Source organism: Aotus nancymaae, unplaced genomic scaffold, assembly GCF_030222135.1.
Source record: "Aotus nancymaae isolate 86718 unplaced genomic scaffold, 86718_ANA_hifiasm-v0.15.2.pri h1tg000003l, whole genome shotgun sequence".
Lineage (NCBI taxonomy): Eukaryota > Metazoa > Chordata > Mammalia > Primates > Aotidae > Aotus > Aotus nancymaae.
Window position 1 is genome coordinate 55,792,791 of NW_026988414.1, and position 25,916 is coordinate 55,818,706.

At 36.7% G+C, this 25,916-nt stretch overlaps 1 protein-coding gene across 9 annotated transcripts in view; it reads right to left on the reverse strand.

The window, feature by feature from the left end:
• CCDC171 (coiled-coil domain containing 171) overlaps positions 1–25,916 on the reverse strand; it is a 408,737-nt gene that overhangs the window by 65,566 nt on the left and 317,255 nt on the right. For 7 of the 9 annotated variants that reach the window (XM_012453490.2, XM_064381342.1, XM_064381338.1 and 4 more), the window contains 2 exons: positions 3,789–3,971; positions 2,770–3,178 (listed from right to left, as the gene is read on the reverse strand). The exons of the other annotated variants lie outside the window; for them this stretch is intronic. In XM_012453490.2, coding sequence (XP_012308913.2) covers positions 2,951–3,178; positions 3,789–3,971 — 411 coding nt within the window. In that variant the 3' untranslated portion in view covers positions 2,770–2,950. Of the gene's footprint in view, positions 1–2,769; positions 3,179–3,788; positions 3,972–25,916 lie in introns of those variants that run through there. 9 annotated transcript variants of the gene reach the window in all.

Sequence of the window (25,916 nt, forward strand, 5' to 3'; positions counted from 1 at the left end):
GGAAATAGAGTTACTAAGTTTAATAAGAGTCAGATATTTGTTAAACTAAAATGATCATTCTACTATTTAAAAGGTTATTTGCTTATTTCATTAAATTATCACTGAGCTGGCGATTTTGGCAATCCTAAACCTCTTTGTTTTTGTATTATGTCATTTCAAAATATGTGTATTAAAAATGTTGGCAACCCCCCTCAATAAAGAAGTGTGACTTAGGTATCAGAACAATAACTTTAAGAATTAATAGGATGGATGATATAGGTATTTTTCTAGATCACAGAAGGTTGGTAAGAAAATCTACATTCTGAAGTGTAAAGAAAAACTTCCTTTCTCCTACAAAAATATTTGAAGTCATTCTCCTGAGATATGTCTACTCTATACATCATTCTTAAAAAGATAAAGAAGCTGATAGAGCAACCGTACTTTCCAACACAACAGAGATCTCAAATATGCAGCAATTGGTCACTAACGTGCTTAGAAGCAGTCTAGAGTTTCTCAGATCTCCATAGGATATGTCATTAAATCTTCTGCTCCTGCTGGGTCTGACTTCTGGGAAAAAAGCGTATGGTATAAATATTACTATATTTGGTAGTGAATACTAATGATCGCTCAGGAGGTTCATCCTTCAGTTTCTATGGCCTTTAGCATCTAGTTGCTTATAAATGTGACATGCTTTGATTTGATTTAATAATCTTTTTGAATTTATGGTTCCAAATTCACTGTACAAAATGTACCTGTAAAGTCAGATACCCATATATATGGAGACACATACACATTTATTTTTGGAGTTATCCCATTAACAGACTGTAAAATTAAGGCAAGAAGACCAAGGCCTTTCCAGGGCACATTTTAAAAGGTACTTGTTCCTCTAAAATCAGTAGGATCTGAAAACAGATTCAACGCAAGTATACACACACACAAACACTTAGACATAGAAGTTACATATAGTAACAATGTTTTTCTATAGTGAGAATTGTAAGCTCAATGATATCACATGAACTCAAAAACTATCAATTTCTATATGAACAATATCCTAATTATTGTGTGGAACAGCAGAGAAAGGTGTCCTGAAATGTGCAGAAATTAAATGATCTGTACCCACACAATAAATAGCGTGTCCTATGTTATAATACATTTGTAAGTGAATTTCATACAGGTCATGTTATACAGGTCATATTAAAAATAATTCCAAGGAAAGAGTTAAGAGAAATTTGGTAAAAGATATAATTTCACTCCACATGAAAGCTTTCTAAAGTTTTATATAAAGCTAATTATAGTAGCTCAGTATTATAAGAACAGGATGTGTTACACAGTGTGACAGTAATACTGCTGTGTTCCCTCAGATGGCATAAATCACTTGGCTAATTTGGCTACTAACAAATAGTTAGCATAAAATCTTATTTACCATAGCCAATGAAAAAATTCTCAGTAGTTGGATATATTTGAATCAAATGTCACTGTAAAGATAAGACAAAAAAGCTTCCATAATACATTCTGTTCAATTCTAATGTATCCATAATGAAAGACTCCATAATGAAAAGTAATATAAAAAATATTTTGTATCAAAACTCTGTCAAAAGCTATAGTTCACATCAGAAGTTAATAGCACTAGGAAGTTAAATGATTAATACAAAAACAAATTCTTACTACAAATATTCTTTTGTTCTTCACTTACCATGATGCAAACTGCAAGGATTTAACCTTTAAGGGTTAAAGAGTTTAATCAATGTCAATGTCTGATCTTCTGAAGGCGATAAAGAACAGTCTGTCTAGCGATACCCAACAGAACATCACTTTGTCAAGCCACAAAGCACCCAAAAGCTTGTCAAGTAAGTTACCAGAAACCTCTTTGTGGTTAGAACTCAGCTCCTTCCTGCTTGACCTATTATTTGATATTTGACCACTTGGTTGCAAGACACTTGCTCTTTCTAGCTGAAATGTCACTGGGGCATCTTGTCAGCTCCCCGACATCTCGGCCTGACATACAATTTTACTTTTGTGTGCTACAAGGCAGAAAATGCAGGGCAATGGCCTTGTTTTAAATTCTGTCAGCATCAAAGATGGGCATCACTCTTGGGTCCTACCAACAACAAAAACAAAAAAGGAGTCTATTTTGAAGGTCAAAACAGCCATTACCTGGAAGTTTTTCAGCTTATACTAAATATATTACCTGCTATCCTGGTGTGGGAACTGTCCTTATGAAGTGCCTAAACATACCACAGAAATCCTCCAGCACAATTGCTCTACTTTCTTATCAAATGCAGACTTGCTAAAAGAATGAGTTTTCAATGCCTGCAGGGACCAGATTCAGCAGTTAACTTAACTTGTTCAAATGGGCAAGTGGTATCATGTAGCTTTACAAGGAGCAACCTGACCTTCTCACATTGACCAGGAGTGACATTATTGTGCAGAAGAAGAAGCAGTCACATCATTTCTGTTTTGCACAACCTGCTTAAAGTTTGCAACTAAATGCTTGTCTTCAGTTGAGCTGACAAGAGAGAAGAGGGGGCTCAGTGAACCATGGCCGGGCTGCCATGAAATGACAGGAATCATTGGCATACATTTCAAAAAGCTCTCTCAATCCTATTAAAGCATTGCAGTCCTGCTTTAAAATAGACAAGTATGAAACAACTTTGATAGATAGAGACTAAAATGGCTTATTGATTTTTTTTAAGTCTGAGAGAAATTACCCAAAATGTGTCATTCCTTAACATTTAAAAATATGTTACATAAAAATGAGCAACTGTGATAATAAATAAAACTTGCAGAAAAAAAAGTTGGCTATTTCTTTATTCAAGGAGACAGAGCTACCAGAATATATCAAGATATAGCACAAATTTTTTAAATCTCCTGTCACTTCTGCTGAAACAAAAGTCAACTGATAAGAAAATCCCCATTCAAAACCATTTTAATTGTACTGTTAACTCTTCCTTCATTTTTTAATTTCATGAAGTCATAATCCAATCTGAGTTGGTCTTTTGGCATTAGCAGACATAGTCACTGGGGAGGAGTGAGATGATGTCAGAGCATGGGGCACAGTATTTATAAATGTCTCCTTTAAGAAAGTGTAAGTTGTATCAAGCTCAGCTTTCAATGGTAAGAAATCGCCAACACCAGTTGTGTCAGCAGGAAGAGCAGCTCTTGAAGGAATGGAGAGATTTGAATGGTCTCGTGATCCTATCTGTGACATACAAAAGAAAAAAAATAATAAACATAGAGTTGAAAACTCTCAAACAGAGACTAAAACCATAAACAGGCAAGTAGACTAATAATCATTATAATATAAAATGAGATGGAAATTACTATTTCAATAATCTGTATGACAATATATAAATGGTAAATTATTTTCCAAGTGTGATTGAATCCCTTATTTGCTCTTTTATGAACTTTTCTAGACAACAGGAGTTTGCCTAAACACTAAAACTTTGTATAAAGTTATTGTATCAAAGAGTCAGTACAATAAGAGATTTTTACCTGACTTCAGTCCACTGGCAATTTACAGAAACTGATGCTAGCATTTATTTCATTATGCTATATAGTAAGTGCCATATAATATGAAGGATCAGATTGCTTAGAAACCATGAGTATTTATGTTTTAAAAATCTATCCATTTTACTTATTTGACAAAAGTAGCACAAAGAAAAATAACCTATCCCAGTGACCTCTAGAAAATGGCACACTGAGTGAGATACAAAATTCTAGTGAGAAGTTTTCGCCTTTACCTTTAATAATAATGCCACTACTCTGTTTTTTATTCAACTTTATTATTTTAGGTTTTGGGGCATACTTACAGATTGGTTACATGGTAATTCCTCAGGTAAGTCACTGAGGTATGGTGTACTAATGATCCCCTCAGCCAGGTAGTGAGCACAGTATGCGAGTGGTGGTTCTTCGACGCTCTCCCACTGTCCCTGCTCTAGTAGTCCCTGGTGCTCAGTGTCTACTGTTTCCATCTTTATGTCCATGACACCACCCTATTTTGACAAAGACCATTATAAGTATTTAGAAATCACGTGTCAAAATAAGGGAAGGAAAACAATTTGTCATATATTTGAGAACACTGATGGTATCAAGAAACTGTTGAGAATTAAACTTAAAAATGCCACATAATCATGAAATACTGGACAATAGAATTAACATTTTGATAAAGCTACATATTTAAGCCTTAAGTGACATTGGTATCCAGTAGTTAATATTTAATGTGAAGAAAGGCTTAGCAGTAAAGCAGGTATGTATGATTTTAAGACATTTAAAGATGGTAGGAAAATAGTGATCAATTGTATGATATAATTTTCCAGATTTCCAGAAAATAAATGTTGCTGAAATAACCAAGTCTGGCTATAAGTATGTCCACTAAAATTCATACTCTATATTGCAGGGTTGTTTTCTAAAAAAAAAAAAAAAAAAACTTTTTAGTAGATCCTCCTACAGTTTTGATAACAAAATAATTTAAACTATAAGGTCAGATGCGATCCAAGATGGCCAGTTAGGAGGAACTCGGGATTGCAGCTCCGAGAGAAAGTGCAGAGGGTGAGTGGATGCCGCATTTCCAGACGGATTTTTACTGCCCACAGACCAGGAGATTCACAGGGGGAGGAGCCCCATGGGTCGCCAGCACTGCTGGTTTGACCGGCGCAGCCGCTTGACCAGCGCCATGGGGCAGCGGCTCCCTGTGCAGAGTGAGTGAGACTGAGTCCTCTCTAAGCCAGCAAGGGGAGCTGAAATGCGGAGTCAAGCCAGGAGATTCCCGGGCAAAAATGTGCCACGAATCTCAGAGCCACTGCTTCAGCCGACGCAGCGGCTCACAGGGCAGTGGATTTTTACTGCCCACAGAGAAGGAGATTCATAGGCAGAGGAGCCCCACGGGTCGCCAGCGCCGCTGGTTTGCCTGGCACGGCCGCTCGGCCTGCGCCCTGGGGCAGCAGCTCCATGTGCAGAGTGAGCGAGACTGAGTCCCCTCTAAGCCAGCAAGGGGAGCTGAAACGGGGAGTCAAGCCAGGAGATTCCCAGGCAAAAACGCGCCACGGGAAACACAACTGAATGCGGGACAGTCCAGCTCTGTGGAGGAGGGGCGTCCTCCATTATGGACATACCCTGCAGTTCTCAGGGCAATTTGCAGTAACCAAGGCAACCTGCCACTAAAGAGACTCCGTCACTACAGGGGCGGGCCAACATAGCGGAAGCAGTTCTAACTACACCCATATAAAGAGGACTGCAGGGAAGTTCACACGGAAGTTGGGCGGAGCACAAAGCAGCTCAGCGAAGCCTCTGCAGGCTGAGTGTGACTAGGCTGCCACCTTGTGGGCAGGGAAAACGGCAGCAAGACAGCGGAAAATCATAAAGCCCTAACTCCCTGGGACAGAACACCTGGGGGGAAGAAAAGGGGGTTTATGAGTTCTGCTGCTGCAGACTTAAAATTACCAAAATCAGAAAGACAGCAACTACAAAGTCGATAGGTGGATAAATCCACAAAGATGGGAAGAAACCAGCGCAAAAAGGATGAAAACACCCAAAACCAGAACACCTCTCCTCCTACAACGGAGCACAACTCCTCACCAGCAAGGGAACAAGACTGGATGGAGAATGAGTGTGATGAAATGACAGAATCAGCTTTCCGAAAGTGGATAATAAGAAACTTCCGTGAGCTAAAAGAACATGTTCTAACCCAATGCAAAGAAACTAAGAACCTTGAAAAAAGACTTGCCGAAATGTTAACAAGAATGGACAACTTAGAGAGGAATATGAGCGAATAGATGGAGCTAAAAAACACAACACGAGAACTTTGTGAAGCATGCACAAGTTTCAACAGCCGAACTGACCAAGCAGAAGAAAGGATATCAGAGGTCGAAGATCAACTCAATGAAATAAAACGAGAAGGCAACATTAGAGAAAACAGGGTAAAAAGGAATGAACAGAGTCAACAAGAAATATGGGACTATGTGAAAAGACCTAATCTACATTTGATAGGTGTACCTGAATGTGACGAAGAGAATGCATCCAAGCTGGAAAATACTCTTCAGGATATTATCCAGGAAAACTTCCACAACCTAGCAAGGCAGGCCAATATTCAAGTCCAGGAAATACAGAGAACACCACAAAGATATTCCTCTAGAAGAGCAACCCCAAGGCACATAATCATCAGATTCGCCAGGGTTGAAATGAAGGAGAAAATACTAAGGGCAGCCAGAGAGAAAGGTCGGGTTACCCACAAAGGGAAGCCCATCAGACTCACAGCAGATCTCTCAGCAGAAACCCTACAGGCCAGAAGAGAGTGGGGGCCGATATTCAACATCCTTAAAGAAAAGAACTTTCAACCCAGAATTTCATATTCAGCCAAACTAAGGTTCATAATTGAAGGAAAAATAAAATCCTTTGAGAACAAGCAAGTACTCAGAGATTTCATCACCACCAGACCAGCTTTACAAGAGCTCGTGAAGGAGGCACTACACAGAAAAGAACGACCAGTACCAGCCACTCCAAAAACACACGAAATGGTAAAGAGCATCAACACAATGAAGAATCTGCATCAACCAATGGGCAAAACAGCCAGCTAGCATCAAAATGACAGGATCAAATTCACACATAACAATATTAACCCTAAATGTAAACGGACTAAATGCCCCAATCAAAAGACACAGACTGGCAAATTGGATAAAAAGCCAAAACCCATCAGTGTGCTGTATCCAGGAAACCCACCTCACATGCAAGGATACACAAAGGCTCAAAATAAAGGGATGGAGGAAGATTTACCAAGCAAATGGAGAGTAAAAAAAAGCAGGAGTTGCAATTCTCATCTCTGATAAAATAGACTTTAAAGCAACAAAGATCAAAAGAGACAAAGAAAGACATTACATAATGGTAAAAGGATCAATGCAACAAGAAGAGCTAATGATCCTAAATATATGTGCATCTAATAGAGGAGCACCCAGATACATAAGGCAAGTTCTTAATGACTTACAAAGAGACCTAGACTCCCACACAATAATAGTGGGAGACTTCAACACACCATTGTGAATTTTAGAGAGATCAATGAGACAAAAAATTAACAAGGATATCCAGAACTTGAACTCAGACCTGAACCAAGCAAACCTAATAGTCATTTACAGAACTCTCCACCCCAAATCCACAGAATATACATTCTTCTCAGCACCACATCACACCTACTCTAAAATTGACCACATAATTGGAAGTAAATCACTCCTCAGCAAATGCAAAAGAACGGAAACCATAACAAACAGTCTCTCAGACCACAGTGCAATCAAGTTAGAACTCAGAATTCAGAAACCAACCCAGAACCGCAGAGCCTCATGGAAACTGAACAACTTTCTCCTGAATGTTGACTGGATAAACAACGAAATGAAGGCAGAAATAAAGATGTTCTTCAAAACCAACGAGAACGAAGACACCACATATCAGAATCTCTGGGACACATTTAAAGCTGTCTCTAGAGGAAAATACATAGCAATAAGTGCCCACATGAGAAGAAAGGAGAGATCTAAAATTGACACCCTATCGTCAAAATTGAAAGAGCTAGAGGAGCAAGATCAAAAAAACTCAAAACCTAGCAGAAGACAAGAAATAACTAAGATCAAAGCAGAATTGAAGGAGATAGAGACACGAAAAACCCTTCAAAAATCATTAAATCCAGGAGCTGGTTTTTTGAAAAGATCAACAAAATAGACAGACCACTAGCCAGATTAATAAAAAAGAAAAGAGAGAATAACCAAATAGATGCAATTAAAAATGATAAAGGGGATATCACCACAGATTCCACAGAAATTCAAACCATCATCAGAGATTATTACAAACAACTCTATGCACATAAACTAGAAAACCTGGAAGAAATGGATAAATTCCTGGACAGTTGCCTCCTCCCAAGCCTAAACCAGGAAGAAGCCGAAACCCTGAATAGACCAATAACAAGGTCTGAAGCTGAGGCAACACTTAAGAGCCTACCACCCAAAAAAAGCCCAGGTCCAGATGGGTTCACAGCCGAATTCTACCAGACATACAAAGAGGAACTGGTACCATACCTTCTGAAACTATTCCAAATAATCCAAAAAGAAGGAATCCTTCCCAAATCATTTTATGAGACCAACATCATCCTGATACCAAAACTCGGCAGAGACTCAACAAGAAAAGAAAACTACAGGCCAATATCCATGATGAACATAGATGCAAAAATCTTCAATAAAATACTGGCAAGCCGATTACAACAGCATATCAAAAAGCTTATCCACCATGATCAAGTAGGATTCATCCCAGGGAGGCAAGGCTGGTTCAATATACGCAAGTCTATAAATGTAATTCACCACATAAACAGAACCAAAGACAAAAACCACATGATTATCTCAATTGATGCAGAGAAGGCCTTCGACAAAATTCAACAGCCCTTTATGCTAAAAACCCTCAATAAACTAGGTATCGACGGAATGTATCTCAAAATAATAAAAGCTATTTACGACAAACCAACAGCCAATATCATATTGAATGGGCAAAAACTGGAAGCATTCCCTTTGAAATCTGGCACTAGACAAGGATGCCCTCTCTCACCACTCCTATTCAATATAGTACTGGAAGTTCTAGCCAGAGCAATCAGGCAAGAAAAAGAAATAAAGGGTATTCAATTAGGAAAGGAGGAAGTCAAATTGTCTCTATTTGCAGATGACATGATTGTTTATCTAGAAGACCCCATCATCTCAGCCCAAAATCTCCTGAAACTGATAAGCAACTTCAGCAAAGTCTCAGGATACAAAATCAATGTGCAAAAATCACAAGCTTTCCTATACACCAATAACAGACTTAAAGAGAGCCAAATCAAGAATGAACTGCCATTCACAATTGCTACAAAGAGAATAAAATACCTAGGAATACAAATAACAAGGAGCGTAAAGGACGTCTTCAAGGAGAACTACAAACCACTGCTCAATGAAATAAGAGAGGACGCAAACAGATGGAGAAACATTACATGTTCATGGTTAGGAAGAATCAATATCGTGAAAATGGCCATACTGCCCAAAGTAATTTACAGATTCAATGCTATCCCCGTCAAGCTACCAATGACCTTCTTCACAAAACTGGAAAAAAACACCTTAAAGTTCATATGGAAACAAAAGAGAGCCCACATAGCCAAGTCAATTCTAAGTAAAAAGAACAAAGTGGGAGGCATCACACTACCGGACATCAAACTATACTACAAGGCTACAGTAATCAAAACAGCATGGTACTGGTACCAAAACAGAGATATAGACCAATGGAACAGAACAGAGGTGTCAGAGGCAACACAATGTATCTACAACCATCCGATCTTTGACAAACCTGATAAAAACAAGCAATGGGGAAAGGATTCCCTGTTCAATAAGTGGTGTTGGGAAAACTGGCTAACCATATGCAGAAAGCAGAAACTCGACCCCTTCCTGACAACTTACACTAAAATTGACTCCAGATGGATTAAAGACTTAAACATAAGACCTAACACCATACAAACCCTAGAAGGAAACCTGGGCAAAACCATTCAGGACATAGGTGTAGGCAAGGACTTCATGACCAAAACACCAAAAGCATTGGCAACAAAAGCCAAAATAGACAAATGGGACCTAATCAAACTCCACAGCTTCTGCACGGCAAAAGAAACAGTCAATAGAGTGAATCGGCACCCAACAGAATGGGAAAAAATTTTTGCAGCCTACCCGTCTGACAAAGGGCTGATATCCAGAATTTACAATGAGTTAAAACAGATTTACAAGAAAAAAACAAACAAGCCCATTCAAAAATGGGCGAAGGATATGAACAGATACTTTACAAAAGAAGACATACATGAGGCCAACAAGCATATGAAAAAATGCTCATTATCACTGGTCATTAGAGAAATGCAAATCAAAACTACATTGAGATACCATCTCACGCCAGTTAGAATAGCGATCATTAAAAAATCTGGAGACAACAGATGCTGGAGAGGATGTGGAGAAATAGGAACACTTTTACACTGTTGGTGGGAGTGTCAATTAGTTCAACCATTGTGGAAGACAGTGTGGGGAGTCCTCAAGGACCTAGAAATAGAAGTTCCATTTGACCCAGCAATCCCATTACTGGGTATATATCCAAAGGATTATAAATCGTTCTACTATAAGGACACATGCACACGAATGTTCACTGCAGCACAGTTTACAACAGCAAAGACCTGGAACCAACCCAAATGCCCATCGATGATAGACTGGACAGGAAAAATGTGGCACATATACACCATGGAATATTATGCAGCCATCAAAAACGATGAGTTCACGTCCTTTGTAGGAACATGGATGAACCTGGAAACCATCATTCTCAGCAAACTGACACAAGAACACAAAATCAAACATTGCATGTTCTCACTCATAGACGGGTGTTGAACAATGGGAACACATGGACACAGGGAAGGGAGCACTATACACCGGGGTCTGTTGTGGGGGAGTGGGGGGGACAGCGGGGGGTGGGGAGTTGGGGAGGGATAGCATGGGGAGAAATGCCAGATATAGGTGAAGGGGAGGAAGGCAGCAAATCACACTGCCACGTATGCACCTATGCAACAATCTTGCATGTTTTTCACATGTACCCCAAAACCTTAAATGCAATAAAAAAAAATCATAATTGAATACTGTTCAGCAAAATACATTTTTAAATTTGTGTTAATCTATTCTATCAAAAACTAAAAAAAAAACAAACAATATACTTCAAAAATATGTTAAATATATTAAACATAAATAATATACTTCAAAAAAAACTATAAGTCTGCTTTATTATGTCATGTTATACAAAACTGTTTCTACATGTAAAAACAAGAGGCAAGCTATCACTGGCTTTAGGAAAGTATTAGAAATTCAACTGTTGTATGTGTTACCATTTTTGTGGATTTTTTAAAAACTACAACTGGAAAAAAAATCAATATCTGCATCTAACACCTAGTTCAGCAATTTTCTTTGATCTTTGTTCTTTTGATTTCTTGATACTCTACTGCAGGCCTATAGCTGATGGAAATCATCTCTTTTTATACTGGAAGTTAGAAAACACCTAAAATGGTCACTTGAAATAGTGCTATGAAGGACAAGGTTTCCCAATGGAAGGAAAAGAACTTCCAAAATTATGTGTTGACCCTGATTCGTAGTATTAATGAGGTTTTGCTTGCAGACCCTTAATGCTGGGCCTGATCATGTCAGTTCAGAACCTGAACAGAGGCATCTCATTGCATCAGAGGCTAGAGGTGTAGATGCCTGCCTTTTTTCTGTTGCTAGAATCGTTTTTTCTGATTTTTCCCCCAGCGATGTGTCTGAATTAACAGGGTCATTACTGGATTGACTTTGCAGCTATAAACATTACAGTGCTGTCTACTAACTTCTCATTCTGCCAGACCTGGGGGTTAGCGGAATGCTGGAAGAGCAGAAAATGGTGGTGCCTGATTTTCTTCTTAATAAACCTAGTTATAGCCTAGGTTTAGTACTCTTTATTATAACAGAATATTGTCAGGAAATGCTTCAAAAGTTTGTTTTGATACATCTTTATACTTCAAGTTCTGGTCTAAGAAAACTATGTACGGAAAATAGAGGGGTGTGCAGAATCATTCCAAGGAAGGTCAGCTATCCACTGGGGGTATTTTCTTCTTGATGTTTTAGAGAAAGGTAACTATGCCAAATTGACCAACCATTCCTGTTTTGTCAATATTAGTGATATGCATAATTCACTCAAACCTATATGCTGTACTTAAAGTTTCCCTTTTTGTTCTTGTGAATCCATCAAGCTAACACATTACAAAGTTAGGAAGGCAGTCCTTTAGGGAGAGTCTCTACTAACTGCTCATTTCTCTTTAATATTCTACAGATCTTAGTACCCTACAAAAATGCCCCTGTTTTGCCTTTTTTCATCCTACTTTTTCTAATATGTCTACTTTCCACTATGTTGTCTTAAAGCACTCTTTCATCTAATATAACATTTTTGACTAAATAACCTTGAAATAGGGTGTTATTTCCCTAGTATTTCAAATTGGTCTCACTTTTTGCACACTATCTTCTGATCTTGTGTCCTAAACATGGAAAATAACCTAAAATCTCCACGGATAAAAAATAAAGGAGAGAGAGATATTTCCTTAAAGTCTAATACCCCCCAAAAGATAGCCTCTAGAAAGTAAACAGAGATACTTTTGTATGAAGGAAAACAAATGACTGCTTTTGCTGCTGGGATCATCTGCTGTACTGCTAGAAAAAAAAGCTTTTATTCATGAAATGAGGTAAAGTCTGATTTTAAGTCACTTAATAGCTTAAAAAGAAGCCAGCAACAATTCTGGTGAAATTTTGATTTGAGAATGTAATGTTAAAATAACAAGAAAATATGGACTAGTTTTCTTTTTTACAAATATTCAGAATAATATCCAGAAATACGTAACACTTTTGTACTATTTTAATGTAACACAGAGAATAAAAGACAGTTAAATAATTTTTTGTCAGAGAATGTTTAAAGTTAGTATTCACCACCTGATGTTATATTTTAAATCTTTAAAGTCCATGGTCATATAAACTACTTTTAAAACTGCTGAGGTGTTCTGTCTCTTATGTAAATCTAAATTTAGGCAGTTTTTCAAAAGGAAATTAGTTACCTGAAATAAAAGCTAGGTGTCATGTGAATCTTTATGGAAGCACTTTTATTTACTCAATAAGCTGTAAATGATTCTATTTGAACTGCTATAGTCCATCAGCTAAATACATATTCACAATACAAAATGTGTCTACTAAATTTCTACATTTTAAAAATCTTATGAAATACAGTAATTGGACACATCCAATAGCCATTTTTCAAGGCTTTAATACCTTAATTTTCTACAAATGTTTTTCAAACAAAAATAAATAAATAAAGCATTAGTCTAATAATAAAATAAACACCCAATAAATCGTCTATAAGCCGAAGCCTTTTTGCCGACCAAGGCTTCTGAAACTAAGCCATTTGTCTCCTCTGTAATATTTACGATCAAGTTAAGTCTTCAAGAATTTAGTATTACAAAAAGTAAGGAAAAATGTGATTTAGTAAGCCTTAGTAGTATTGCATGGAGATTTTGCTAAGCACATAGTGTGATGAAAAGAATACTAGACTGAAGATAAGCAGACTAGTTTCTCCTCACAGATCTTTTACAATCTGACTGGGTCATTTAGGGCAGGTAAATTAGTCCATCCAAATGAAGGGCTGGACTCTTTTCAGCTCTGAAATTCTACAGGTCTGCCATAATTCCATGTGTGACAGCATATATTATTTACCCTATTTTTTTTGAGTGACGTTAACCCAGAAATCAGTTTCCCAAATATAATTGAGAGGATATAGACAGACCATTCTTAAGGGGAAAGAATACATATTGCACACTGCACATCATTATAAAATAAAAGCCAAATAGATAACAAGATAAGCCACAATTTAAATGATGTGTCTTCATTTAATTAAACTCTATAGTACTCTTTTCATTACTTCAATCTCCATGATGATGTTTTAACCCCTGTAAATTATTGACTGCTTTTAAGTAGCCTGCACAGGTCCACACAAACAGATGAAGAAATCAAAACACCCATAAGAGGGTCTTACAGGGAGGCTCCCTTGTCATTTCTACTTTGCTTCCTAACGTGCTCTTGCCACTGGAGTCTCAATACTAGGTGTCACAAAGTTTTCTTTCTTCTAAATACTTCAGGTTAGTCCACCAAATTCTACCTGTCAATTTTCCAGTCATGATGCTGGTCTCATAGGACACTGTAGTTTATACCGACAGTCAGAGTTGGCAATAATCACATAGTTTTCTCTTGTGGAATACTCAATTTTGTATCTGAGATATATATACTCAAAAACATATACATTCACCTTATAAATATATACACACATATATACTTGATATATGTATCATGTAAATATACATATATACACACACACACCTGCTATCATGCCATCCAATATTTATTCCTCATACAGTAGTTACCAATTCTTTTAGCTCCAATTACAAGACCGTAGGAATATTTTATGTATTCTTCTCCCGTAAGTCATTAAACCTTAGTACAGACTGGTTTGACTATCTTACTGACATCAAGGCATGGGAAGAAATGTCAGTTAACGGAACGATGCAAAGAAGTTGCATTAGGAAACACCCTAAGAGCCCTGTGTACTTAGAGATTTGAAAAGGACAATCATAGAGGTAGAAACAAATGAGGAAAAAAGAGGTAGAGATATTAGCAAGAAACTTGATTCATATCACAACAACTCTGTCCTCAGGCAGACATTCAGCATTCTATTTGGTTCTAATTCAGCCTTGGCTACTTGTTCGATGTGGAAGATTGATTGGATCAATGGTTTTGATTCTTCATGCTTCCCTATAACCATGCCCTTGATCTTGGCTTTCCTGTCCAGCCTCACCTACCATTTCCTCACTTGTACTATGCAAGCCAGATACATGGAACTTGAGTCCCTAAACAGGACATTCCATATTTCACACCACCCTGCAGTCTGTCCACTTCTGCTCTTTGTTGGGTGAGTCCTCCACATTTCAAACTCTGGTCAAGGTCTGCCTCTTTCATAAGGCTTTTCTGGATCCTCTTCCCATCCTTCTCCAACCACAGCTAATTGTAACATCCAATCTCATTTTTACATTCCTTCATGAGCATTTATTTTACTATTTTTTCACCAATTTGTATGTTCTTATATTTCCCCTATAAAACTCTCAGTACTTAGTGTGATGGAATCATGACTTTGTACCCCTAGCACTTAACAGAACATCATCTGGGACTGAATAAAATTCCTAAATGATAAAAGAGTGAATGAACAAATGACTCATTACTTCACAGTTTTGGTGTCTTATCACTATTTTGTTATTTCACACATGTACAGATTATGTCCCAATTAGATTTAGCAAAGAATAATGGAAAGAATACGGACTTTGAAGGTAGAGAGAACTAAGGTTCTAAACTTCATTCTGCCATTTACTAATTACGTGATCCTTGACAAGTTATTTAACCTGTGTGAGCTTGTATCCTTATCTGTAAAGAAGGAAGAATAATCCCTCACAGGACTTTTATGAGGATTAAATAGAATAATATACACAAAGATGCATAGCATAGAGTAGTTCCTCTTCTTCACTTCTCTTTTTACTCTTCTCAAGTGACATAAATTCCAACTTTACAATTATAGCTAACATGTATTGAGCATTATGTCAGGCACTGTGCTAGATTTCGTTTTACAGGCATTAGCTGAATTCTCACAGTGACTTTATCAGAAAGCACTACAATTATCTTCATTCTATAGTTGAAGAGACTAGGGCTCAGAAGAGCAGAATAAATTGCCACAGGTTGCACAGCTTGGTAATGGTAGAAAGGGATGTGTCTGTTGGTTCCTCTGACTCTCCTATTTATACGCTTGACCACTACCCTAGCATGTCACCCAAAGAAGATATAGCCTCAGGCTTATTTTATATCTAGAGGCATTTCATCAACAAAATAAGGGTTCAAATAACCTCTCTGAAACTAGAAAATAAAAGTACATAGATTGCGCTAGAGGCTAAAATAAATGTTTATATTTTGATAGCGTATTTTATTGTGGTCCAATATTTGAATGACTATGGTACTTACTGGAGTAAATACACAGATCTTATGGAACCTACACAAAAATGAAAGTTAAAGCCCTTTCATCGAAGGAGCTATATGTGTTGTTACAGTCAAAGAAAAAAAATAGGCACTGAGGCGTTAAATTACACTAGAACATTTAAGGTTAGGCGTGGTGGCTCATGCATGTAATCCCAGCACTTTGGGAGGCCCAGGCCAGCAGATTACCTGAAATCAGAAGTTCGAGACCAGCCTGACCAACATGGTGAAACCCTGTCTCTGCTTAAAAATACAAAAAATTTGCTGGGCATGCTGGTGGACACCTGCAATCCCAGCTACTCAGGAGGCTAAGGCAGGAGAATCCCTGGAACCCAGGAGGCGGAGGTTGCAGTGAGCTGAGATTGTGCCATTGCACTCCAGCCTAGGTGTCAAGAGCAAGGCTCCATCTTAAAAATAAATAAATAAAATTAATTACACGAGAACATTTAAACTTTAATTTTAAATTACTTCAAGATATCTTGTGTCTGACAAGACAGTAAGTCCCATTTTCTTCTCCAGGATGTTTAGATTTCCTGATGTGGTTAAGGTTAGAAAAAGTTGAAAAATTCTCCCAAGTGGCTTTTGTTCTTTCTCTTCCTAGTGCTCTTCATACCCTGTGCTTGCAGTCTGTTGCTGTCCTGCCAATCCAGACACAGCTGATAGACAGTGGCAAAAATAGCCATAAAATGCAAAGGAAGCATTTTGCCCCTGTCTTAGAAACATACACTCCCAAACAATTCAGAGAGAATTAGAAATGTAAATATGTTTATGCACACAAATATATATAAAAAAAAGTACAACACATATAATCCCCATACAAGTATGCAAATCACTTAAAATAATGAAATTAGAAAATAGAATGAGGGTAGCATATTTATTAAGACTGAGTTCATTTGTAAGAGAACTCTAAATGTTATTGGCTTAAATAACATAAAAGTTTATTTCCCTCTGATAGGGCTATATAAAGTTATCAAGAATCCAGGCTACTTCTATCTCAGGTTCCATAGCCCAGTATGTGGCTTTTACCTCAAGGTCAAAAATGACTGCTCAAGTTCCAGCTAGTATGTCTGCATTCTAGCCAGAAGAACGGAGGATGGAGCAAAGAAGAAGGCACTACTTCCGTGTAAAGACATTTCCTAAAATTGTACACTTTTACTTAAATCTCATTGACTAGAACTTAGGTCATATACCTAATTTAGCTTTGAGAGAGTCTGAGAAATGTAGTTTGTCTGTTTGTTTGTTTCCTGAGCAGCCCAGGTAACATTCAGAGGCTCTATTACTAAGAAAGAGAAAAAACAGGTATCAGGAAAGAGAAAAAACAGATATCAGGAAATCACTGCCAGCCTGTGCCTCATATGCAAATTGGATGTCTGATTGGGGGAGAAAGTAGTATAATAACCAAGAAACATATGAAAAGGTGCTAAACTTCATTCATAAAGAAATACAATACAATACATCCCAATTAAAGATTACTTTTCATATATCAGATGGGAAAAACTTAAATGTCTGATGATCTCCACTGTTGAGAAGAGGGAATCAGGCAAACTTATGCCATGTAGTTAGGGATATAAACTGGAGCAACCTTTCTGGATGACAAAATTTTAAATATATCTTCCTTTGACCCAGCAATTCTACTGCTAGGCATTTCTTCTATGGCTACACTCAAAAGAGTTCGCCAAGGTGAGCATACAGGTATGTTCACTGAAGCATTTTTAGACAGAAAAACAAAACATTTAAAAAAATGAAACCAGAGGTCCATCAACAGAGGCCTATTTAAGTGAAGTATGAAACAACCATATAATACAACTATTTAAAAATGATGTAAATATGTAAAGGCTGATATAGAAATATATCCAAGTGAGAAGAGAAAGTTCAAAATGTATACATGTGTTTATGCATACATATACATATATAAATATTAATATATATATCAAAATAAGCATAAACACACATACATGCATATCCCGATTTTTTCTGAAAAAAAGAATCACAAGAAATCAAAATGTTTTACTTTTATAACTAAAAACGCTTTATTAAAAATGAAACTATATATTTATATATATTGAAATACATCTATATATTTTTAGTATAATTATGGCTCTGAAATGTGTGGTCAAAATGAAAATATAATCAAAAGAAACAATAATCTTTGGAAAAAAGAACTAAATTAGAGTTTGGGTAGAAAAATAAGGTCTGAAAGTTTAAATTTTTCTTTCCATTTTTTTATCCTTAAAATTATTTGAATCATAGAGAAAGTTATGACCTGGTAGTTCACAAAAGCAAAATTACAGCTGAGTAACAAATGGGAAAAAATGGTAACCCCTATAAGTAATCAGAAATGAAAAATAAAATAAGACATTTACTGCTGATAAAAATTAAATGTTAAAAATTATGCCATGTTAATAAAAGTGAAAACATTGTGCAGCGGGCATTCATAAATTGCTAGCAACTGTCTTAAATGGTTAATGCCATTTGAGCCAACAATTCCATTTGTGATTAGGTTCTTTATATTAATAATAACAGACAAAAATTGGAAATAATCTCATATTCACCCAGAAGCATAGTTAAGTAAGCTATAGCTATGTGGTAGAAAATTATGTAGCTATAAAATTTACAGTTATAAATTTTGGGATAATATGGACAAATGCTTGGGTCTAAGCAAAGGTCAGACCTTTGTAAAGAGCTAGAGAGTAGGTATTTCATGCTTTGTAGGCTATATGTTTTCTGTTACAAGCATTAGTCACTGCTGTTGTAGCACACAAGCAGCCATAGAGGATATGCAAATAAACTAGCATGGCTGAGTTCCAATATAACTTTATTTATGGACAGTAAAGTCTGAATTTCACATAAATTTTATGTGTCATATCTATTATTATTCTTTTGCTTTTTTTCCAATAACTATTTAAAACATTAAAACCATTCTTAGCTCACAGGCCATACAAAAACAGGTGGCATGTAGATTTGGCCCACAGGCTGTACTTTGCTGACTCTAGGGCTAGACTATGTCATGAAAAAGCAGTACATGAAATTACATATGGTGCTTGTTTTGTGGTATTGGAATTGTTTGGGTTTTTTTTCTCTGTTCTCTGAGTTAGGATTAGGATTTGTATTTTTCCAAATTACCTATAATAAGCATGTTTTACTTTTATAACTGAAAACCCTTTATTAAAAATGAAACTGTATATATTTATATATATTGAAATACATCTATATATTTTAGTATAGTTATGGCTCTGAAATGTGTGGTCAAAATAAAAATGTAATTGGTTAAAGGTCGCAGAGGATAAGTCTTCAACTAAGTGTTTTGCATGTTTTGAAAAGATTTTGATCTCGCAAAGAACACTCATTTCAATATTTTCAGTTACCTAAGTCATATTTACAATTTTACATTGAGTAAATACCTACACAAATAATGACACTGAGTAACTTGTTCCTCTACTCTGCACAAATGCAACTCCTTATGCAGAGTGGCTACTTATAACTTGTGTGCCTTCATTTTACTCCAAATAGCACTTCCAGCTGCCAAATTACGACTTCTGTGGTCAAAATGTACACATGTCACACTCTCTCTGGGAACTATTAGGCAAAAGTTTTCTGACCACTATTTCATTACCGAAGAATTTCCTCTTAAAGTTATAAACCTTTTTTATTTAATGTCAAAATTTTAGTAATAATCTAGAAGCTATAAACTTAGACCTCATAGCAATACGTTTTTCAAGGAGTGGAATTACTGAGCAGGCACTCAAGTAAAGAAGAACAGAGGAAGGAAAGATTCATTTAAAATTTCAAGTAGTTTGAAAGAAATTACTTTCCTAAACCTTTCTAACAATATAAGTATCTGTCAATCACACATCTCAGCAACTTTAGCATTAAATTCTCATTTTACAATTTGAAACCCATTTTTTTTGCCTGCTCCTCCCTTCCACTGCAGTTTTAGGCCATGTTCTTTCATTGTTCCATTATATCATACCTAAAATCCTTAGCAATTCTTCATGGAATGCTGCAAACTGTCTTTATTTCCCCACCGACCATGGTATAAGTTCTATATTCCCCAGGGCCGTGGACCCTTTGAACAATTCCATAGCTGGGCCTTTCTAGAGGGACTGGCTATCTTCAGTTAAAAGAATGTAGTCTATTTCTTAGGGAGAGAAAGGCACTTCAGATGTAAGACAAATCATGTGATCTGGGGGTTGTATCTGTGGAATGCCTTCAAATCACAAGCACTGGGGCATATGTTCTAAAACAAATCACTTAGCTGGCAATGACATTTTCTTTACATGATAGTCAAGAATGTTATTTCTGATATAATCACACCATTTCCAGCCATCTCAAACCAAATCCATCCCTAGAGAGAACATCTTATGTAACAGTAAAATATAGCAAACACAGAATTCCAAAATAATATACTCCTAGGCTATATTTCAGGAATCGACTCCCTACATTATCAATTCCATATGATAAATTTTCCCTATGCTTGCATAATACATAGATATCTAAATCCACATCCCTTCTTAGTATCCTAAATTAGCTCTATTCATTTATTTTGTCAGTAAAAATCTATGGAGTGCCTACGATGTGCCAAATGCTGTTCCAGGTACTGGAATACAACAGTGAATTAAACAAATAAAAATTCCCTATTTGGGGAATTATTTATTAGACCTTAACTAATCTTCATCCTGATCCAGTTCTCCTTAAATTATAATCTGTTGAGATACTATGAAACCACATAATTGCTACTTTTATAGGATAAGCTTTGATGCACAATAGCACTGGAAGTTTCCCATCCTCATTATTCTGTGGATACAAAGTCCCAAGTGAGTCAAGTTACCCTGGACCTTCCCTGTCCTGCTCATACAAGCTTCAAAAACCCCTGTAAATTCCCCATCAAGAGCTGCTTGGTGCCTGCAATCCCTCCATCAAGGCCTACCTTCAATGTATTAGAGGGCTCGCTAGGTCATATGGGTAACTAAGCTAATAAAAATTTTGTTGCTAGGCTAATAAAAATTTGGGGTGCCCATCCTTCCCTTTCTGTCATCTGAAAACTGTGACAACTCTGAAACCCAGTGTCTTGCAGTGTCTGTCACAAAACATTTCTTTAGCTTCTACCTGTAGGCCCTTTTTCTAGGAGTACAGATGCCAGTCCCTAGGCCCGCATGGAAGAAAGGTATTAGGTCATTCTCTCCACTTCACATCTCCTCTGGGTGCCTGCCCATAAAATCTCCACTAGTCCTTCCCCAGCTGCCAGAGCCCTCATTTAAATTAACTCTCTAGAGTCTGCACACAGGTTTCTCAAAAAGGCCTAGACTTGTTTGAAATGCAGTCTGTGCTTAGAGTAGGTTGTCCACTAGATAATAATTTTGACATAGGTTTCAAAGCTCTTTGCTAAGTATTTTTCATCAGTTATTTGTCTCTTCACTTTCTCTGACCTAAATGTACTTTTAATTTTTGTAAACAAGCCATCTCTACAGACTTTGCTATTTACTACTTCATCTCTTCTTTATTGTATATTTGCTTTTTATTCAAAAATATTCAAATTTGTAATTATAGACTAGAAAAAATAGGAAAGATGAAATTTTTAAGAAATATTAATAAGCACAGATAATGAATCAGCAAGTAGTGTGTGGGACATAGGCAAAATCCATATGGTAAGACATGTTACTTTATAGATAGAAATGGATGGAAAGGCCACATCATAAGGTAGAGATATCCCACCTCTAGTTAATGTCATCCTTAAATTGGCCCTATAACTGCAGATAAAACAAAAACTATTCAGTAGCCTCAGTGGCAAATTATAGCCACTGGCCAGGCATGTTTGTCCCTGCATCTCTCCTAAATAGCAAGTGTGCGTAAGTGGCTTCAGGCACCTTCAGTCGTCCAAGCCCTCTGTTCCAAACCTCAACCCTGATCCTCATAACCTCACAGAAAGTGAAGAGGCTGATGCAGCAGAGAGAGACAGGGCACATGAACGCTGCATAACCAAGAATTCAGGTTACGGTCCTTCCCTCTGCTTGCTCCCTGCTGCATCTCTTCTTGCTTTTTACTGTGTGTTTAATTAATTCAACAAACCATGTGATTTCAATACATTAATTTGGTGTGTGACACCTTCTGTTATGACCTCTTGGATAACTTGACTGGTAGTCTTCTTGGACACTACAATCGCATTAAGGTAATTTCTCATAAAACAGCTTTGCTCTCCAGTACTAATCAAAATGCTGATCCTGAAGCATGCTCTGCTTTCTCCTATCTTGGAGCCACTTTTGCATGCTGCTCTTTCTATTTAGAAGGAGGGTCCTTCATCAGGTTAACTCCTCTGTTTGTCAAGGCTTACCTCAGGTATCACCTTTCCCCCAAACTTTCCCTGCCGTCTGTCACCTTGCACAATATAATATAATACCCCACCTCTGTGTTATTATAACATCCCATAAACACTTTTATAATAGCACAGTATCACAGTCTTATGTTTGCTTAGACCTGCACTATTCAATATGGTAGCCACATGTCGCTATTTAACTTACCTTAATTAAAATTTAATATAAAATGGAATTAAAGATTAAAGATAAGTTCTTCAGTCACACTATCCATATTCCAAGTGCCCCAAAGCCATATTTCTATCATCACAGTAAGTTCTAATGAATAGTGCTGGGTTAGAGTGTTCATTCCTTGAAGCCACAGGTTATTTTGTTTGCTTGTTTCTGTATTACCAGTGGCCTGCACAGTGACAGGTACAGAACAGGTACTCTATATACCTTCCTCTTGTGGAATGAATGAAGAAATGGATGAGTGAGTTAATGGACTTATTCTAGTCCATATTCTAAAGAAAGTGAATAGGGCATCTTTTAATATTAAACTCCTCTTTCTGCAAATATGTTCATTTCACAGAGTTTAATTTCATTTTCTTCAATTCCGATTTTCTTCAATTCCTCCTTTCGAAGTGTCTGAAGTTTCAGAAGGGAACTTACTGTCCTTTTCTGTGTTAATCTTTATTGACCTTCTGGTGGCTATAATTATTGCATTTTACCTTAGGTCACTAGAAAGAAAGAAGCCTATGACAAAAGATAAGAGGAAAGTTATCTTGGCCAGTGTCCATTCTCAAGACATTCAAACAGGAATCCTAGCTCCCTAAAGCCTGATTTTCTATATCAAAGGAAAATTCATTGCTTATTCTACTGCTTTCTCAATTTTCATACTCTCTTGAGAAAAAGATTCTATTATAAGCTAAATTTTGAGTAAACCTAATTGTTTGATGTAAACCTTCAAAGTTTCCTTTGAGTTGAATGTCTATCTGCTTGGGCAGAAAAGGGGAAAAGAGGGAATTTACATTCACTTTGCTAAACATTACCATCTTTTGTTCAATCATTTGAATGCAGGACAGTTAGGGGGAAACAGCTTACAGAACAAGAGTTGACACATACAGTGTAAAATATTTTAAGGTGCTTGGATTCAATGAGGGAGAAAGTGAGACGGAATCATATTTCAGCTTCCTAACTGTGTTCCAGTCTGCGGGAACTTTGTGACAGGTCTCTGTCTCTCAGCCACACTTGACTGGCTTTTGCTGACATTCAGCTGTCAGACAGCAACCCTTTACCAGGCCCCTAACATGCTCCACAGCTTCACCCAATTAACTCGCTTTCACTTGACACGGCAGCAAAAAGCTTCATAATAGGTGGTCAAGGTGCATGGTGTCTGCCTGCCCTCGAACTGCTCACACACAGCAAGATGTTTAACGACTTTTCTTCTTGCCTGTATGCTCAGAACTAGTACGACTACAATTTAGTCATTCCATATATTGAATTGGACAGGAATCTAGGAAATATTATAGTGATACATTAAGCTACTCAAGAAAAAAAAAAACAGACCTCTAGGTGACTAAAGTTAAATTTCAAGTCAGTTCTTTAGGCCCTACTGAGAAAGATTTGATTTTTAGATTACCAAAATTTAACATTAACAATCAATGTATAGTCAATTTTTCCACTATATCATTAATAATAGTATTTAGTATAAAGACTAGACAGCATTAGAAAAGAGCATCTGACAAGTAAAAGCAGAAATGTCTAGGCACATTGAAAAGTATGGAATTCTGTCTCCACTCATAAACATGTACGTTTGGACAAACTCAACAATAATTATTCTGTAAATTTTTGTCATGCTACTGAGGCTTTCAGATAAAACACATTGTACTTGACTATATCTTTGGCTAGGAAATAAAATTTTCATACTTTTTTGAAAAACAATCTAAGTATTTTGCACATTTTCTCTCACCTCCCAATATGTTCAGATCTAAGCATATAATCAGTTTTCATTTATTTGCACTCTGAAAATTTGAGTTATTTTAAAAATCAATGTTATATAAAGGAAAGGAAAAGTAATATAAACTACACTGCCATCAGAAACCTAGCTGTGTGATAAAGAGGCCACATAATGTTAAAGATAGGCCTCTTTGTTATTGACATCCAAATGCAGAAATTATTAAGAAAGAATTATGATTTCAATTTCAAGTATCCTATCAGTAATCAAAGCTGAAAAACTAATTACAGGATGCGGAATCCTAGCCTCCATCATCATGAACTAATTCCAGCAGATATTTACCACTATTTCACACTAGGCAAAGCACAGTTTGACCTTAACTTGCCATTCTATGAATCTGAGATGATGTTCCAAGCTTTTAAAGTCAGGTCTCCAAGTAGGAGTGCTTTCATGACATGCCTTCAAATTGCAGAAAATCTTTCTTTACATAAATGCAAATTTGTTATATTGAACACTGCTCACTTTTTACCAGAAGTTCAAGGAAGAAAGAGATCTTGAATGAATTACTAAGTAATTAGGAAATTGCTCTGCATCAATTTTATTTAAGTCCAGCCACATTTTTCACCTAAATCTAATCTATCTAGAATATAATCCTTTTCTATCTCCACTGTTACTGTCCTCACACAGATAATTCTCACTTTTCACTTGCACTACTTTAATATTCCTTATTATTTGTTATAAGTATTTATATATATGTATGTTTCCTCAATAAAGCTATCAGATCTCTGAGAGAAAGCACCTTATCACATCTTATTAAAAATGTAATACAGTGCTTAAGAGCAAGGACTTGAGAGGATTCTGGAAAGATGGCAGAGTGGTAAGCACCAGGAACCACCTAGACAGCAATTGCACTGGCAGAATCTGTCTGATGAAACTATTTTGGAATTCTAGAGTCTACTAAAGGCTTGAAACTTCCAGGGGAAGGCTTGGACAGTAAATTGTGATTAATTTCAGTCAATTTCAGCTCTTAGCACAGCAGCAGCTATTCATCTCCCACTCCCAGCCCCACGACAGACACAAGTGCAAATGTTCTTGGAACAGCTTGTGCGTAACTTGGAGGAGCCAGGGTAGGCAAAAAGAACCTTGTTCTCCAAATATCAGGATCTATGCTCTGATTGTTGCTTCTGGTCACAGAGGTACCAAAGGGCAGGTGACCATTATTGTTGCATCTCCCCACATTGGTGCAAGCCCCTCAGCCTTAGCTGAAGTGACATCCAGGGAATTTTAAGGGCCAGCATGCTTTCTTCCTTCTCTTCATCTTTTTCTTCTTCCCCCTTTGGGGCCAGACATTAAGGACTAAGATTTAAAAGCAACTACATATATGAGGAAAATTAGAAAGTGACCACATGAGCCCAGGGAAAGCTGCAGATCCAGAAAAGACCTGAGAAGACCATAAGTTTACATCTCAGGCTGATCCTTGACACACAGATAGCTAAGCAATTTTTTTTAAATCAGCAAACCCTAAGAAAGGGATAAAATCTCATTTCCAGAGTTACTATATTATTAGATTCAAATGTCCAGTTTTCCACAACAGCAACAAAAATAACAAAGCATACAAAGAAACAGGAAAGTATGGCTCATTCAAAAGAAAATAATAAATCAATAGAAACTATCCCTAAAGAAGATTTGATAGCAGGTCTCTGAGTCAAAGACATTACAATAATTGTCTTACAGATGCTCAAAGAACTAAAGAAAGATGTGAAGAAAGTCAAGAAAACAATATCTGAACAAAATGGAAATATCAATAAAGAGATAGAAAGCCTAAAAAGAAACAAACAACAACAACAACAAAGAAATTCTGGAACTGAAAATTAAAATAACAGAAATGAAAATTTCACTACAGTGATTCAAAGGCAAATTTGAGTAGGCAAAAAAAAAAAAAAAAAAAAAAAAAAAAAATCAACAAGAAAAGACCACAGAAATTACTGAGGCTGAGAAATACAAAGAAAAAGGATTGAAGAAAAGTGAACAGAGTCTAAGGGACCT